Genomic DNA, 15,045 nt, shown 5'->3' on the forward strand with positions numbered 1-15,045 from the left:
GAGTAGGCAGAAGCCTTGCTTATTATGCCTACCCTTTATACATAATTAACTGAATGTTAAATAACACAAAATATATATACAATATAATAAAATATTATATAACATACAAAATACAATATAACAAAAACATTTCCCAAAATGTACAAACATAATTCAAAACCAAACATAAAAATAAACAATTTTTTAAACAATACAACCACAATTTATTTATACTGAATCATATAATTATTTTTCACCTTGTTTTTATACATTTTCTTAAATAAGCAAAGTGAATAACATACTTTTAGTTCCTTATCACATTTATTCCATAGATTTACCCCTTTAATAGATAAACACCTACTTTTTGCATTAGTTCTTGCCCTTACTTTTTTGAACATATACAATCCTCTTAAATTATACTGACTTTCTCTTATTTTGAACAACCTCTTAATACAGTTTGGAAGTAAATTATTATAAATTTTGTACATTAACTAAAGTATATAGATCAACTAAATAGAGAAAGTTTAATGCATGTAAATTAATAAACAATTTATTCATAGGTTCATAAATCAACCTATTGAACAATCCTAATAGTAACTTATCTATTGAATTTAAGTTGGTTTTATATGTGTGACCCCACACCTCCACACAATAAGTAATGTATGGAACTATGAGCGCACAATACAATATATATAATTTTTTTCATTCAAAATATGTTTTATTCTATTTAATATTGCAATGGATTTAGACATTTTTGTTTTTACATGATTAATATGTGATTTCCAACATAATTTATGATCAATTATAACACCCAAAAATTAAATTTTGTACACTTTCTATTTCCTCATTATTAATAGTTAGTTTCACTTTGTTACTTTGTCGATTACTAAATATTATAAACTTTGTTTTACTTAAACTCAGTGAAAGTCTGTTATCATCAAACCATTTTTTGAAAACCCTCAATTCGATTTCCACTGTTTTCAGAAGCTGTTCCAAACTTCTCCCAGAACAATATAAATTAGTATCATCAGCAAACAAAACCTTTTTTAATACTTTAGAAACTTTACAAATATAATTTATGTACAGTACAAACAACTTAGGGCCTAGCACCGAACCTTGTGGCACACCACAGGTAACTTTCATTAAATCTGATTTAACATTATTAATTTGTACAAATTGATATCTGTTATCGAGGTAACTTTTTATCCAAGCAAAAGCTTTCCCTCTTATACCATATCTCTCCAGTTTCATCATTAATAATCCATAATTGATAGTGTCAAAAGCTTTTTAAAATCTAGGAACACCCCCACAGTATATTCATTATTATCCATTGAAGAAGAAATCTCTTCCACCAGTTCCATCACAGCCATTGAGCTGTACTCGCAGTACTCGACCTGTTTGTTCTAAAACCGTACCGATGATCACTCAATAATTTGTGTTTATCTATAAAATTATCAAGCCTACGCACAAATATTTTCTGTAAAATTTTTGAGAACTGGGAAAGAAGAGAAATTGGTCTGTAGTTGGAAAAACAGTGACGATCTACATTTTTAAAAATAGGAATAACTTTAGCTGTTTTCATATTACTAGGGAATATTCCTGTTCAAAAGGACTGATTACAAATGTGTGTAAATGGTTTCACTATATGTTCTATAATACTTTTTAATAACGACATGTCAATATCATTACAATCAGTGGAATATTTATTCTTACAGTTGTTAACAATGTCGAGTATTTCCTTTTCGTCAACTCCCCTTATAAACATTGAATAATCATTACTGGAAATATTAATTTCATCTATCCTATCCCCAGTTCTTTGCTCCACGATCACTTTTGCTAAATTGCTCCCAATATTTACAAAATACTCATTAAATTCATTGACAATGTCATTCAGTTTATTTATACTTAATTTATCATCGTTAACAAAATAATTTGGGTAATCAACTTTCCCAGTATTCTTTTTAATTATACTATTAAGTACTTTCCATGTTGTTTGTATATTATTCTTATGCTTGTCTAATAACTTATTATAATAGTCCTTTTTACTAAATCTTATAATACTTAATTTATTTTTATATATCTTGTTTTTATTTTCCGCTTGTATAGTTCTAGTTGCTATACATTTCCTATATAATGCATTTTTCTTTTTACATGCTTTCTCTATTCCCTTAGTAATCCATGGTTTATCCTCATTTTTTTTTTGCCTCATTACAGTCTTCTTAAACAATGTTTTTTCATATTTTTCAATTAATATAGACAAAAAAGCATCATAAGCACTATTAGGATCTTTACTTGCATAAACTTCGCTCTAATTTTGATTCTTTAAGTCCCCACTGAGAGCAACAAAGATTTCTGGTGTTCCATATCGAATTAATTTAAATCTATTTATCCTACTACCTTTTGTTTTTAATCAAATAATCTTTTAAATATTGCAAAAACTGGAAAATGATCAGTCATATAATTTATAAATAATCCTCCTACTATTTTTTCCTTCAATTTCATTTGTATATATATTATCTATTAATATAGCAGTATTTTTTAATTATTCTACTAGGTTTTGTAATCACAGGCAATAGACCTTTACTATATAGTGAGTCAGTAAAATCTGTTATTCTCTTATTTCCATTTGGATTCAACAAGTCAATATTGAAATCTCCACATATAATTTGTACTTTTATCGAGCATACCAAATAATTAATTCATAAAGGTATCCGTACAAATTCCTGGTGATCTATACTATACACACAACTGATCATTATATTTTTAGATTTCAATATTAGCTTTCAAGTTAATTTTAACAGTTCAAGCCGAAAGGGGAATAGAGTCATGTGACAGACACAGTGATGATGCTCGTATGTATTTGCACACAAGCCGCAGTTAAGACGATTTCTGATGGGCTGTACACTCTGCTGTGATGTGACCCTGTTACCCTCGTACACACACACACACACACACACACACGACGCCTCACACGTAAAGCTCCACATTTGAACAGTCTATAGCAAATACTTGAACTAATAACAAAACATACTTACAGTTGCTGATTCAGAAGTGCCAAATTGTCATGGCAAAGTTGGAATTGACCCTTTGTTTTTTTTTTTTAAATAGCCTTTGTGCAGCCAGACTTGTACTGTCCTAAGTTCACAAAACTGTCATCCATAAAATGTGTAGCACAAATTCGAACATTTGGGTTTTGCTGTTCTGTTGTAAATAATCTTAAACTATGATTCCTAATTGCATCTACTTTCGGAAGGCCAAATAAAGTGTATTTGCTTTCGCATAGAAACACACAGCGTCTCCCTGACATGGCTGCATCAACACTACTGCGGTTACTGAAACCACTCCTTCTTTCTTTGCGTGCACATTTGGGCGGCATTACGCAAATCTTCGCACACCGTGACGTAGACGTGGGGGGCGTGTTTGAATGAGCCGTTTTAGGAGGGCGTGGATGAGTCTTAACTTTTATAAAGAAGGTTTGGGTTTCTTTGGGTTTGAGACTTTAGTCTTTGCAACTTTAGGGATCTTATCTACGCGCAATCAGCTTGTAACACTCCGAAGAGAAAGGAAAACTTGAAATCGCATCATATGACCCCTTTAAAAGTCAGTCCTGTTTTAAATAACATTCTATTCTTAATCTGTTCAATTTTGTTCTTTTCTAATATAATCTATTCTGGTGTCTTCTGTTCTGCTGTAGTAATGTGGTTATGGTATGTGTATCTGTATAGGGTGAATCTTCAAATGAAAAAGGAGAAGCTGGACAGCCAGGACCTCCTGGTTATCCTGGACAAGTGGTGAGAACTGGGATCTTTCACCTTTATTTAAAAAATAAAGCACAGATAACAGATTTACCTATACCTACCTGATTTTTTTTTTTTTTTTTCTGTTCAGGGACGACCAGGCCCAAAAGGGTCTCAAGGATACAATGGTTCTCCAGGTGTACCTGGGATTCAGGTGTGTATTCAGTTGTTTAAACTAGTTGCATGTTCATTTTTTTACCCTTAGAGTACAAAACATATGATATACGACACAGAGAGAAAAATACAATAAATGTTGAGAGAACCATGTATGTTTTCATAGGGTCCCTTTGGCTCACCTGGACCTGAAGGTTCAAAGGGAGGTCGAGGACACAGAGGACCAAGGGTATGTAGGCCTACTGCATTTAAGTTTTCTTCCTTTCCTTGTTTGTTTTCCTTGATTCTCTGAAAAATGCAAGATTGCATTTTGCATTTTTTTTTCCTTGATTCTCGGAGTTTGTTTTTTCATCGGAACAGATTTGGAGAAATTTAGCATTCTATCACTTGCTCACCAATGGATCCTCTGCAGTGAATGGGTGCCGTCAGAACGAGAGTCCAAACAGCTGATAAAAACATCACAATAATCAACTAGTCATATTTGTTTGGAACTGTTTTGGACCGTTTCCACTTGTAAACGGTTCTTGATCTGTGCATATTTCTCTCCTGATTCAGATAAGAAAAATAATCATTAAAACCAATATTATGGATAGAAGACTTGTATATTTGCAACAGAAGGAACAGTTTAAAGTTACAAACATCTTAATGATGGATTTGTTTCTTACAAACATGCAGCTTTTCCAGGGTTCCCTTGAAAACCTGGAAAATTGATAAGTAATTTTCCATTCCTGGAAAACACATGTAAAATAAGATAACATTTAAAATGACCTGGAAAATCTTGTAGTTGTCCTGAAAAATTATTATTTAAAAAAATGTAATTGTGTTTTCCTTTAGCCAAGAACGAACAGTTTACCACTGTACCGAAACAATTAATGCTTAGTAGAAAATGTTTGCTTAGCATGCTCAGGTGTGTTTGATTAGGGTTAGAGCTAAAGTAATATATAGTAAAATATTCTAGGCGCAGCACTGCTTTCTTGGTTACCACTGTTAACAAAGCAGTGCTGCGCCTAGAAATACTACTTTAGTACGTGTAATAAAATACCATGATGAAAAGAAAATACCATCTAAACCAGGGATCCTCAAATCTGGACCATTCCTGCAGAGTTTAGCTCTAACCCTAATCAAACACACCTGAGCTGCTAATCAGAGTCTTCAAGATCATTAGAAAATCACAGGTAGGTGTGTTTGATCAGGGTTGGAGCTAAACTCTGCAGCAGATTGGACCTCCTTCAAATATTTTTCAGTTAAGTATTGCTTTAAAAGAGTCAAGTGAAAAATAAGTGGATTCTGACTTAAACACCTCTGATAGGCCATTGCATTATGCTGTTCACGGAAAGCGCTATAAATATGCACGGAAGCTTTTGAAAGCAGTGGCCTATCAGCCAGTACTGAATTGAGTCTGTACTTGGTACTATCAGTACTGCAGAAAGGCCAGTATTGTTGCATATTTAAAATTTCAGTATCGACTTAGGAAGTACTAATAGCCTACAATAATCAAAATTATTAATAGCCTACAATAATCAAAATTATTAGTTAAGTTAACTGATTTACTGAAATACGTCTGGGAAACACATCAGTGGTCACACTGTCAAAAGTTAGTAATGATGCACCAATCTTGATTTTTCATGGACGTTTTTTTTTCAAGCAAATGGGCCAATCCGATTTGTTAATATTTATTTTATTTTATTTAAAGCAAGAGCGAATTAAAACACGAGTACATGAATATGATGTTTTTTGCTCTATTACAGGCCGAATTCTCTGTAGCCACTTAAAATTAGAGGAAACCACTGCATTTTGATCATGATCCAAACAATGATGCTACATACGGGAACAGTTTCAGATTTAAATTAGATTAAGTTAGATGAAGTTTCAAAATCTGAAACAAAAACAGAATGGTCTGACTTTAGCTTTGTGAAATTACGCAGACAGGCTGAATGAGAGCAGGCTGCGCTTATGGAACATGCTCTTCTCCCTCTACACCAATGACTGCACATCTAAAGATCCCTCTGTCAAGCTCCTAAAGTTTGCAGATGACACCACAGTCATCAGCCTGATCCAGGACGGTGACAAGTCTACTTGCAGACAAGAGGGGAAGGAGCTGGTGCAGTCTTAACAACCTGGAGCTCAACACGCTCAGAACAGTAGAGATGATCGTGGACTTCAGGAGAAACCCCCCTGCTCTCCCCCCACTCACTATCATGAACAGCACTGTAACGAGAGTGGAGTCATTCAGGTTCCTGGGCACCACCATCTCCCAGGACCTGAAGTGGAACACTCACATACCTCCTTCGCCAGCTGAGGAAGTTCCACCTGCCACAAGAGCTGCTGAAATAGTTCTACTCCACCATAATTGAATCTGTCATGTCAATAACTGTCTAGTTCAGCTCAGCTACCAAATCTGACCTCAGAAGACTACAGAGGGTAGTTCGGACCGCTGAGTGAATCATTGGTACAACCCTCCCCACTTTCCAAGAACTGTACTCATCCAGAGTGGGCAAAAGGGCTGGCAAAATCACTCTGGACCCCTCACACCCAGCACACTCCCTCTTTGAACTGTTGCCGTCTGGTTGACGCTACAGAGCTCTGAGCACCAGAATGACCAGGCACAGGAACAGTTTCTTCCCTCAGGCAATCCATCTCATGAACACTTGACAATAAACGTGGAACACACAACACTATTATACATTATATATTCATCACACATTTATTTACATTTCAAATTTGCACGTATCATACATAATTGTCTGTATTATATATTGTGTTTTTGCTATTTTGTACATTGTCTATTTTGTATATTTGTATATTATTCTTTTTTATTATCTGTGTCCTGTCCTGTTACTGTCATTCTGTTGCACTGTGGAGCTTCTGTCACTATAACAAATTCCTTGTATGTGTAAATAAGTTCATTCTCATTCTCATTATGTAATAGTGCTGCAGCCATACAATGTTGTACAGGATTTCTATGCTCCTCTTTTCACACTGTGCCTACTTGTGTTTTAGGGTCCACCGGGTGACCTAGGACCCAAGGGAACGCTGGGACCAGAGGGATTCAAAGGGCCTCCGGTCAGTTGTTGCATTTGTGCATTGTTGACTTGAAAATGCTAAAATGCCCTTCTAAACCATATGAAATAATTTTGTGTGACTTTCCAGTCCAATGCGTGACTTTGCAGTCTAATGCATGACTTTCCAGTCTAATGACTTTATGCAAACAGGGTCAAGATGGAAGAGACGGGTATGGACCTGATGGGCCCAAAGGACACAAGGTACCTGTAATATACACACATGAGTTTATTGAAAAATCATAGAAATTCTATGAGAAATCGCATCTGAACATCTACTATTTTCTATTTATAAAGGTGTTTTTCTACCATATTTTCCAGGGTATAAGTCATATTTTTTATAATCTGAAACATGCTATGACTTATATTACAAAGTGTCTTATGGTTTTGCCGATTAATCGGCATCGGTAGTTGATTGTGCTAGAACTATCGGTTATCTGCAAAAAATTCATGCCGCAAGAGCGGCCTCTAGAGGCAGAAATCACTCACACCTCATATTGTTAGTTTTGACACATGAGGCTGCGCACTGCACAGAGCGGGAAACTTCAGACGCAGATTTAAATGCAGCCAACAGAAAATCTTGCCGCGCCACAGAGAGCCCTTCACATAGTTTTCATATAGAGAGCTGTAATATTGATCACACTTTCTCTTTCCATTTGCTCTGTTTATTTAAGCACAGAACTTCAAACTCATCTATGTTGCTTTGTTCATACTTGAAGTAAACTTTTTCCCATTTGGTGATTAAATAAACCGTTTTAGACCAATGCTTGAATTGAACTCAACGCGTCTGTGTGTGTGTGTGTGTGATAACCTGCAAGTTTTTCCAAGATGCAGCACTGTGCTTTTGCCCAGTGTGTGACTGCCATATTTTATTTTGATTAAATAATAATCATTGCTAGAACTGAAGCAGTTATAGTGTGAGAGTATTCATACATATCCATATGTACAGTACCTATAGAAAGTCTTCATACCCCTTCATTTTTTTCACATTTTGTTATGTTGCGTTCTTATGTTAAACTGCTTTAAATTACTTTTTTTCCACATAAATCTACACCCCACTCACCATAATGACAAAGCAGAAACCAGATTTATTACAACTTTGCAAATTTATTAAAAAGGAAACACTGAAAAAAATGACTGACCAAGTTATGTTTCAAATTTGAAGTTGATATCACCAAAATTGTGGTTCCTGTGAGATTTTGTTTGGGCACTATACCAAAAATAGCCACTTGTGACACCCAAACTCTATTGAATTATTTTGATGCAGTTTTCTGACACAAATCGTCTCGGTTACATATGTAACCCTCATTCCCTGAAGGAGGGAACAGAGACGTTATATCAGAGTGACTGACGCAATTGGGATCTCGCCAGAGAGCCCAATCACCTTCGAGTGTTAACAAAACAAGACAATGACAGTTGGCATGCGTGCTTTGCATCGCGCACCCCACCCCGCAGCATGGGTATAAAAGAAGAGCGCGAGCTGACACACATTAGTTTTTCGCTGAGGAGCCGAGACAGTGTGCCTCGGCCATACAGCGGTGGTACAGAAACTCTGGCAATGGGACGTAATGTCTCCGTTCCCTCCTTCAGGGAAGGAGGGTTACATACATAACCAAGACGTTCCCTATCAGTCAGTCACGTTCAACGTTAAGTCAGAGTGACTGACGCAATTGGGATCCCTATGAAAACACCACTATTGCTGACCCCCTCCGGTGCCCTGAGGAAGCCGGCAAGTCCCCCCACGCCATTTGGGATGGAAGATAGGACAGGGCTTAGGCAGAGATGCAGCCACTGGTGTTCCATACATTGGATATTGGATAACACTGGGAAAGTGTACTCCAAGTAGGGGAACGCTATGGAAGCCACATCCTGCGTAAAGATGTACCATGTGTAGATTACAAATATAGACTGACTAAGGACAGTACTACATATGGTACTCAGCCATCCTGGGGTGAGATCAATACACAGCAGAGACGGCAGAAGGTCTCTGCCAGGGAAAGACACGGGCCCACCATGAGGGGAGCCATACCGTGGAAGAATACACGTGTGGGATCACCCGAAGGGGAATCACTACACACGGGCATCTAGCCCAGCACAAGGGCTGACCTTGGGCAAACACACAAGTGCTGGACCTGGCGTCTGGCGCTCCACCACGCCTGACAGCCGAGAGTGCGGGAGGAAATTCAACAGGGTTTGCCAAGGGGAACTTCAAGAGCCTTTAAGAGCCAGCCCCCTTGGAAAGTTGACACAGGGCTTCTAGCTAGAGAGGATTTCTGTGATTTGTTTTTATTTTTATCTAAAAATATAGATTTTTTCATTGAGACTAACAAAACAGACACCATTTCTGCGTCGCTATTATGGGAAACGTTTAAAGCCTTCATTCGTGGCAAAATAATTTCTTATACTGCCCATTTAGTTAAGAAGAGAAAATCACAGCAGCTAGAGCTTATCTGATCTATTCTAGAGGTGGACAGTCTGTATTCTTGTAGGCCTAGTCCCGAACTTAAACTGAAACGTTTAAAGTTACAAACTGAATTTGATTTGCTTTCAACAAACAAATCAGAATATTTACTTAAAAGAACCAAAGACATGGGGATAGGGCGGGTTCTTGCTTCCCAGCTCAAATACCAGTCTACATCTTGCCACATTTTTCAAACAAATTTTTGATAATTCTTCAAACAAGCTGGTGTATGATCCTCAAAAAATTTATTCCGTCTTTTCAACTTTTTACTCTAAGCTTTATACTTCTCAGTCCCCTACCAAATCTTCTTTAATGGATTATTTTTTCGATAATTTAAAAATACCTACTGTGGACATAAACACTGCAAATACATTGGAGGAACCTGTTTCCCGGGGGACAAGGCAGGATGCCCTCTGTCCCCTCTTCTTTTTGCTTTGGCAATTGAGCCGCTTTCTATTGCATTAAAATCTTCCCCATTAATATCAGGTATCCGTAGGGGAGGTGCTGAACATCGAGTCTCTTTATATGCAGACGATTTGCTGCTGTATCTCCAGGATCCTGTATTCAGCCCTATTTGCAACAAACTATTTTGAAGAACTCACTTCTCTAGTTTCCCTCAATTGCCAGAAAAATCCCTGCTTGACAGTTTATTGTCCGCCCCTATAGTGGTAACCTTATCTCTTCTATGTATCTCATGTTGCTTTCATCTAGAACTTCATCTCTCTCATATTTGAAGTCAACATGGGAGAAAGAGTTAGAGCTCAGCTTTACTGAAGAGCTCTGGTCCGAGGCCCTTGTTAGAGTTAATTCTGCTTGTGCCCGGTTTAGTCTGATTCAGTTAAAAGTTTTGCACCGAATCCACTTTACCAAAGCTAGACTCCATAAATTGATCCCAGAAACAGATGACTCTTGTATTAGATGCTCCTTTTCTCCAGCTGACCATGTTCATACATTTTTCAGTTGCCCTAAAGTGCCCTCATACTGGGCTTCCTTTTTTGATTTTCTTTCAAGGGCTTTATGTATTTCTCTCCTTCCATGTCCTATGGTTGCTATCTTTGGTGTGTCTGTATTTTCTTCTACTCTTTTGAAACAAGCAGATGTTATTGTCACGTATCCTGTGGGTGTGCCCTGGTTGGCCACCAGATGTCACTGTCTTGTCTGAGCACATGGGGTTGTGTTGTGATTGTTCCATGTGTTCCCCGGTTGATTGTTTGACCCCGCCCTCCTTGTTATTCCCTAATTGTCTCAGTGTGTACACCTGGTTCCTCCTTGTTTGTCTCCTTTAAATGATCCTGGTGTTTGCAGTCCTGTTCGGCCACGTTGTCTAATGTGATGTGCAGTAAGTCCTGTGTGTTTCTAGATCCTGATCGTTGTATTGCTTAGTCTGCCTGTTTTTCCCCTCGGGGGAATTTATGTTGTGTTTTTGTTTCTTTTATAATTAAACCACCATTTCCCTGCACTTGAGTTCTCGCTTCATTTCACTGCACGTATCATGACAGAACGTGGCCGACACTGAGAACTCAGCGGGGAATGGATCCACACCATCCTCCAGCCGCTAACGTGAGGAACCCTCGCTACTCACGGATCCTCCAGGTCAGGACGCTGCGATCCCTCCGTCAGAGGGGCACTGACGTGAGGAGATTTGCCCTGACGTTCTGTGAGGCAGCAGAGGGTTTGGGCTACAACGATGCGGCTCTCAAGGACTTTTTTAACCTGGCCCTGGAGGAGCCACTCGATGAGGAGTGGATGAGGGGGCTGGGCCGCTTGACTTTTGGGGAGTTTGTGGAGTTTTTGGCGCATCTCCAAGCGGCGGTGCCCACTCACAGCGCTCCCGAGGCGGCGGTGCCCGCTCACAGCGCTCCCGAGGCGGCGGTGCCCGCTCACAGCGCTCCCGAGGCGGCGGTGCCCGCTCACAGCGCTCCCGAGGCGGCGGTGCCCGCTCACAGCGCTCCCGAGGCGGCGGTGCCCGCTCACAGCGCTCCCGAGGCGGCGGTGCCCGCTCACAGCGCTCCCGAGGCGGCGGTGCCCGCTCACAGCGCTCCCGAGGCGGCGGTGCCCGCTCTCAATCCCCTAGTGGTGGCCGAAGATGCCGCAGCGGCGCCCCGCTCCCGGAGACGGAGGAAGAGGCGGAGGAAGGCCTTCTCCGTCCCACAAGGCCAGGAGGCTACCCAGGAGCTCACTGCTGGCCAGGAGGTCGTGCCAGAGCCACCCAAGCTCCTCGCCCTGCCGGCGCCACCCAAGCTCCTCGCCCTGCCGGCGCCACCCAAGCTCCTCGCCCTGCCGGCGCCACCCAAGCTCCTCGCCCTGCCGGCGCCACCCAAGCTCCTCGCCCTGCCGGCGCCACCCAAGCTCCTCGCCCTGCCGGCGCCACCCAGACTCCTCGGCCTGCCGGCGCCACCCAAGCGCCTTGCCCTGCCGGCGCCACCCAGACTCCTTGCCCTGCCGGCGCCACCCGAGCGCCTTGCCCTGCCGGCGCCACACGAGCTCCTCGCCTTGCCGGCTCTACCCGAACTTCTCGCCCTGCAGGCTCCACTCGAGCTCCCTACCCTGCCAGAGGCCGTTCCTGAGCTCACTGTCTGCCCTGTCACGGCCACAGAGGCCGTTTCTGAACTGACTGTCTGCCCTGTCACGGCCACAGAGGCCGTTCGTAAACTCACTGCCTGGCTTGTCCCTCCGGCCCCACCCTGGCCGTGCGCTGGGGTTCCTGTTGGGCCGGAAACCCCCTGGTCTGTCCCTCCGGATCTGTTCTGGTCTCCTGCTCTGCCTTGGTCTGCGGGCCCCCTGCCTCTGCACGGGCCTGGCCCACCATCCCTCCCCCTGATCCGTCTCTTGCCCACCTCCCTTCTTGACATTTTGTATTTTCATTTTTCATGTTTTTGTGTCGTCTTAGTGTTGCAGATGGAGCATCTGGGAGCTGCTCCTTTGTTGGGGGGTAGTGTCACGTATCCTGTGGGTGTGCCCTGGTTGGCCACCAGATGTCACTGTCTTGTCTGAGCACATGGGGTTGTGTTGTGATTGTTCCATGTGTTCCCCGGTTGATTGTTTGACCCCGCCCTCCTTGTTATTCCCTAATTGTCTCAGTGTGTACACCTGGTTCCTCCTTGTTTGTCTCCTTTAAATGATCCTGGTGTTTGCAGTCCTGTTCGGCCACGTTGTCTAATGTGATGTGCAGTAAGTCCTGTGTGTTTCTAGATCCTGATCGTTGTATTGCTTAGTCTGCCTGTTTTTCCCCTCGGGGGAATTTATGTTGTGTTTTTGTTTCTTTTATAATTAAACCACCATTTCCCTGCACTTGAGTTCTCGCTTCATTTCACTGCACGTATCATGACAGTTATTGCATTTGCTTCCTTAGTTGCTAGAAGATGCATTTTGCTACATTGGAAGTGCCCAACTCCACCCCCCCACTACCTCTTGGTTAAAAGATCTCATGTCATTCCTTTCTTTAGAAAAACTGAAGCACACCATTCAGGGCTCTACTGTTAAATTCTACAAAACTTGGAACCCCGTTCTAAATTTCTTTTGATTCTTTGACCTCAATAGATTCTGACTGAGTTTGATCACTGTGTTAGTCAACATTTAGGTGCAGTACTACATGGCTGCGGTAATATGTTTTCTCATGTAGTGTTATTATAGATAATGCAGTTTCATTTCAATCTTCCTGAAGGGTTTATGGGTGGGGGGAGGTTATGTACCATTTTAATTCCGACTTGGATTCACTTAATTCACTGGGGTTAAACGTGGGGATAAGAAAAAATAAATAAATAATTCAGACAATGTTCTTTTCAATGTACTGCTCTGTGTATTACATTTGTCTGTGTAACAAGACGTGGAAAAAATACAGTAAAAAAAACAAAAACAAAATGGCCATTTTTATGCATGACTGTTGAAATGAAAGGTAACACTTTACAATAAGAGTCCATTTGTAACATTAAGATCAATGAAAGATGTGTAATTGTTAGAGTGTGATAATTCAACATTTACTATTACTAATAAATTTTTTTAAATTGTAAAGTTTCTTCTGTTAATATTAGTTAATAAACTATATAATTAATATTATTATTTATTTACAAAGTATAGTTCAGTTCTGTTCTGTTTTTGTTTTGTTTTTTAATAGTAAAGCACTATTTTAGTTTTTGTTCAATATCCAATTTAAAAACTATCAGTTGATTAATCAGTATCGGCCAGTGTGGTCGGTAATATCCACTTGGTCAGCCTCTAATTAACATCAAGCACAAGAAACACGTGCAAAGCGAAAACATTATTTTCTGGAAAATACAGTAACTTGTTTTTTCTCCTTTGTGTATGTTTATGGATATTCAACTAACAGAATCAAATTGCTTTTAGGGAAACGTTGGACACTTTGGCCTCCCTGGTTTGCAGGTGTGTTAAATCTAGTTAAACATTTGTTGCAGCTCATCACTAGGCATTTCATGTAACTGTGTAAATGTTAATAATAATAATAATTTGAAGTTAACATTATGTAACATTATTAATATCAGTGATTATAATAATAGGGTGAGGCTGGTACCAAAGGATCCAGTGGAAGTAAAGGACATAAAGGCTATCGAGGAAAACTGGTAAATGTTCAGCTAATTAGCTTTTTGCTTATTTAATAACCTTTTGAAAAGTTAAGGTCCAACAAAACAATCATGTATTTTTAAATGATATTAATTTACTTGACATAATAGAGACGGTTCTGTATGTTTGCATTATCCTTGTTGGAAGTTATGCAGTTATTCTGTATTATGTATTGATGTGATCAGGGAAACGCTGGTCGTCCGGGTCCTCCAGGTGCTCCAGGAGAGAATGGGATGGATGGACACAGGGTCAGTCATTTGCAAACACTTACATATTAAATAAATATTTAGTTACCTCACAAAACATTGTCAGTTTAACCCTCTGAGCCTCTGGGGGAATTTATTTTATTTTTGTTGAATTTTTACAGTTTTGGTAACTTTTGTTGCATTAATACACAAATAAAATCATCAACATGATGCTGATGTGTTAAAAAGTTGAAAAATAAAGTAACAGTAGTTACCTTCATGGCCACAAATGACAGTGGGGAAAAAAATAGCTCATTAAAAAGTTTAAAGTCTTCTGTCACTTTTGACCGTGAAGATAGCAAGTGTGACCCAAAAATGAAGAGACCCAGAGGGTTAAGCAAATATAAATAAGGTGTGCTAAAATGTTTCTGTTCATATTTATTTTATTTAGTTATATTTTATTTATTTTGGTTTATGTACTTATTTAATTTTATTTTATTTTTAGGGTGAAAAAGGACTTCCTGGAATCAGTCCAATTCCTGTAGGTTCATATTAACATAAATTATCTTTAAATAGTATTAAATTATTAATCGGTTCCAGAAGTTTTATTTTTTTTTTCCTTCTGTCCTTCTTTTATGCTTCTGAACATCAAGGAATGTGACCTGGTCGAATACATTCGCAAAAACTGTCGTAAGTTCAGAGCATCTAATATCCAAAAAATCCTAAACAGAATAACTGCTAGTGATTTTCAGTCATAGCATTACCTCATTTAATTATTTTAATTCTCTCTCGCATGATCTCTTATATGAGCCATTTAGCTTATATTAAACTTTGAATAATTTTAAATGTCTAAATTTGATATTTTATTTTGT

At 39.4% G+C, this 15,045-nt stretch overlaps 1 protein-coding gene across 1 annotated transcript in view; it reads left to right on the top strand.

Moving 5' to 3' along the window:
* The window catches only part of LOC306882579 (collagen alpha-6(VI) chain-like), a gene marked incomplete at its 3' end in the record, with an annotated part of 40,588 nt that extends 25,657 nt beyond the window's left edge, over positions 1-14,931 (top strand). Inside the window, exons 23-32 of the mRNA XM_079437298.1 lie at positions 3,705-3,770; positions 3,868-3,930; positions 4,057-4,119; positions 6,891-6,953; positions 7,103-7,153; positions 13,755-13,790; positions 13,925-13,987; positions 14,174-14,236; positions 14,679-14,714; positions 14,827-14,931. Of these exons, the coding sequence (XP_079293424.1) occupies positions 3,705-3,770; positions 3,868-3,930; positions 4,057-4,119; positions 6,891-6,953; positions 7,103-7,153; positions 13,755-13,790; positions 13,925-13,987; positions 14,174-14,236; positions 14,679-14,714; positions 14,827-14,931 (609 nt within the window). The remainder of the gene's footprint in view (positions 1-3,704; positions 3,771-3,867; positions 3,931-4,056; positions 4,120-6,890; positions 6,954-7,102; positions 7,154-13,754; positions 13,791-13,924; positions 13,988-14,173; positions 14,237-14,678; positions 14,715-14,826) is intronic.
* Positions 14,932-15,045: the final 114 nt, after the last annotated feature.

The sequence above is a fragment of the Barbus barbus genome, assembly GCF_936440315.1.
Source record: "Barbus barbus genome assembly, chromosome: 16".
Classification (NCBI taxonomy): Eukaryota; Metazoa; Chordata; class Actinopteri; order Cypriniformes; family Cyprinidae; genus Barbus; species Barbus barbus.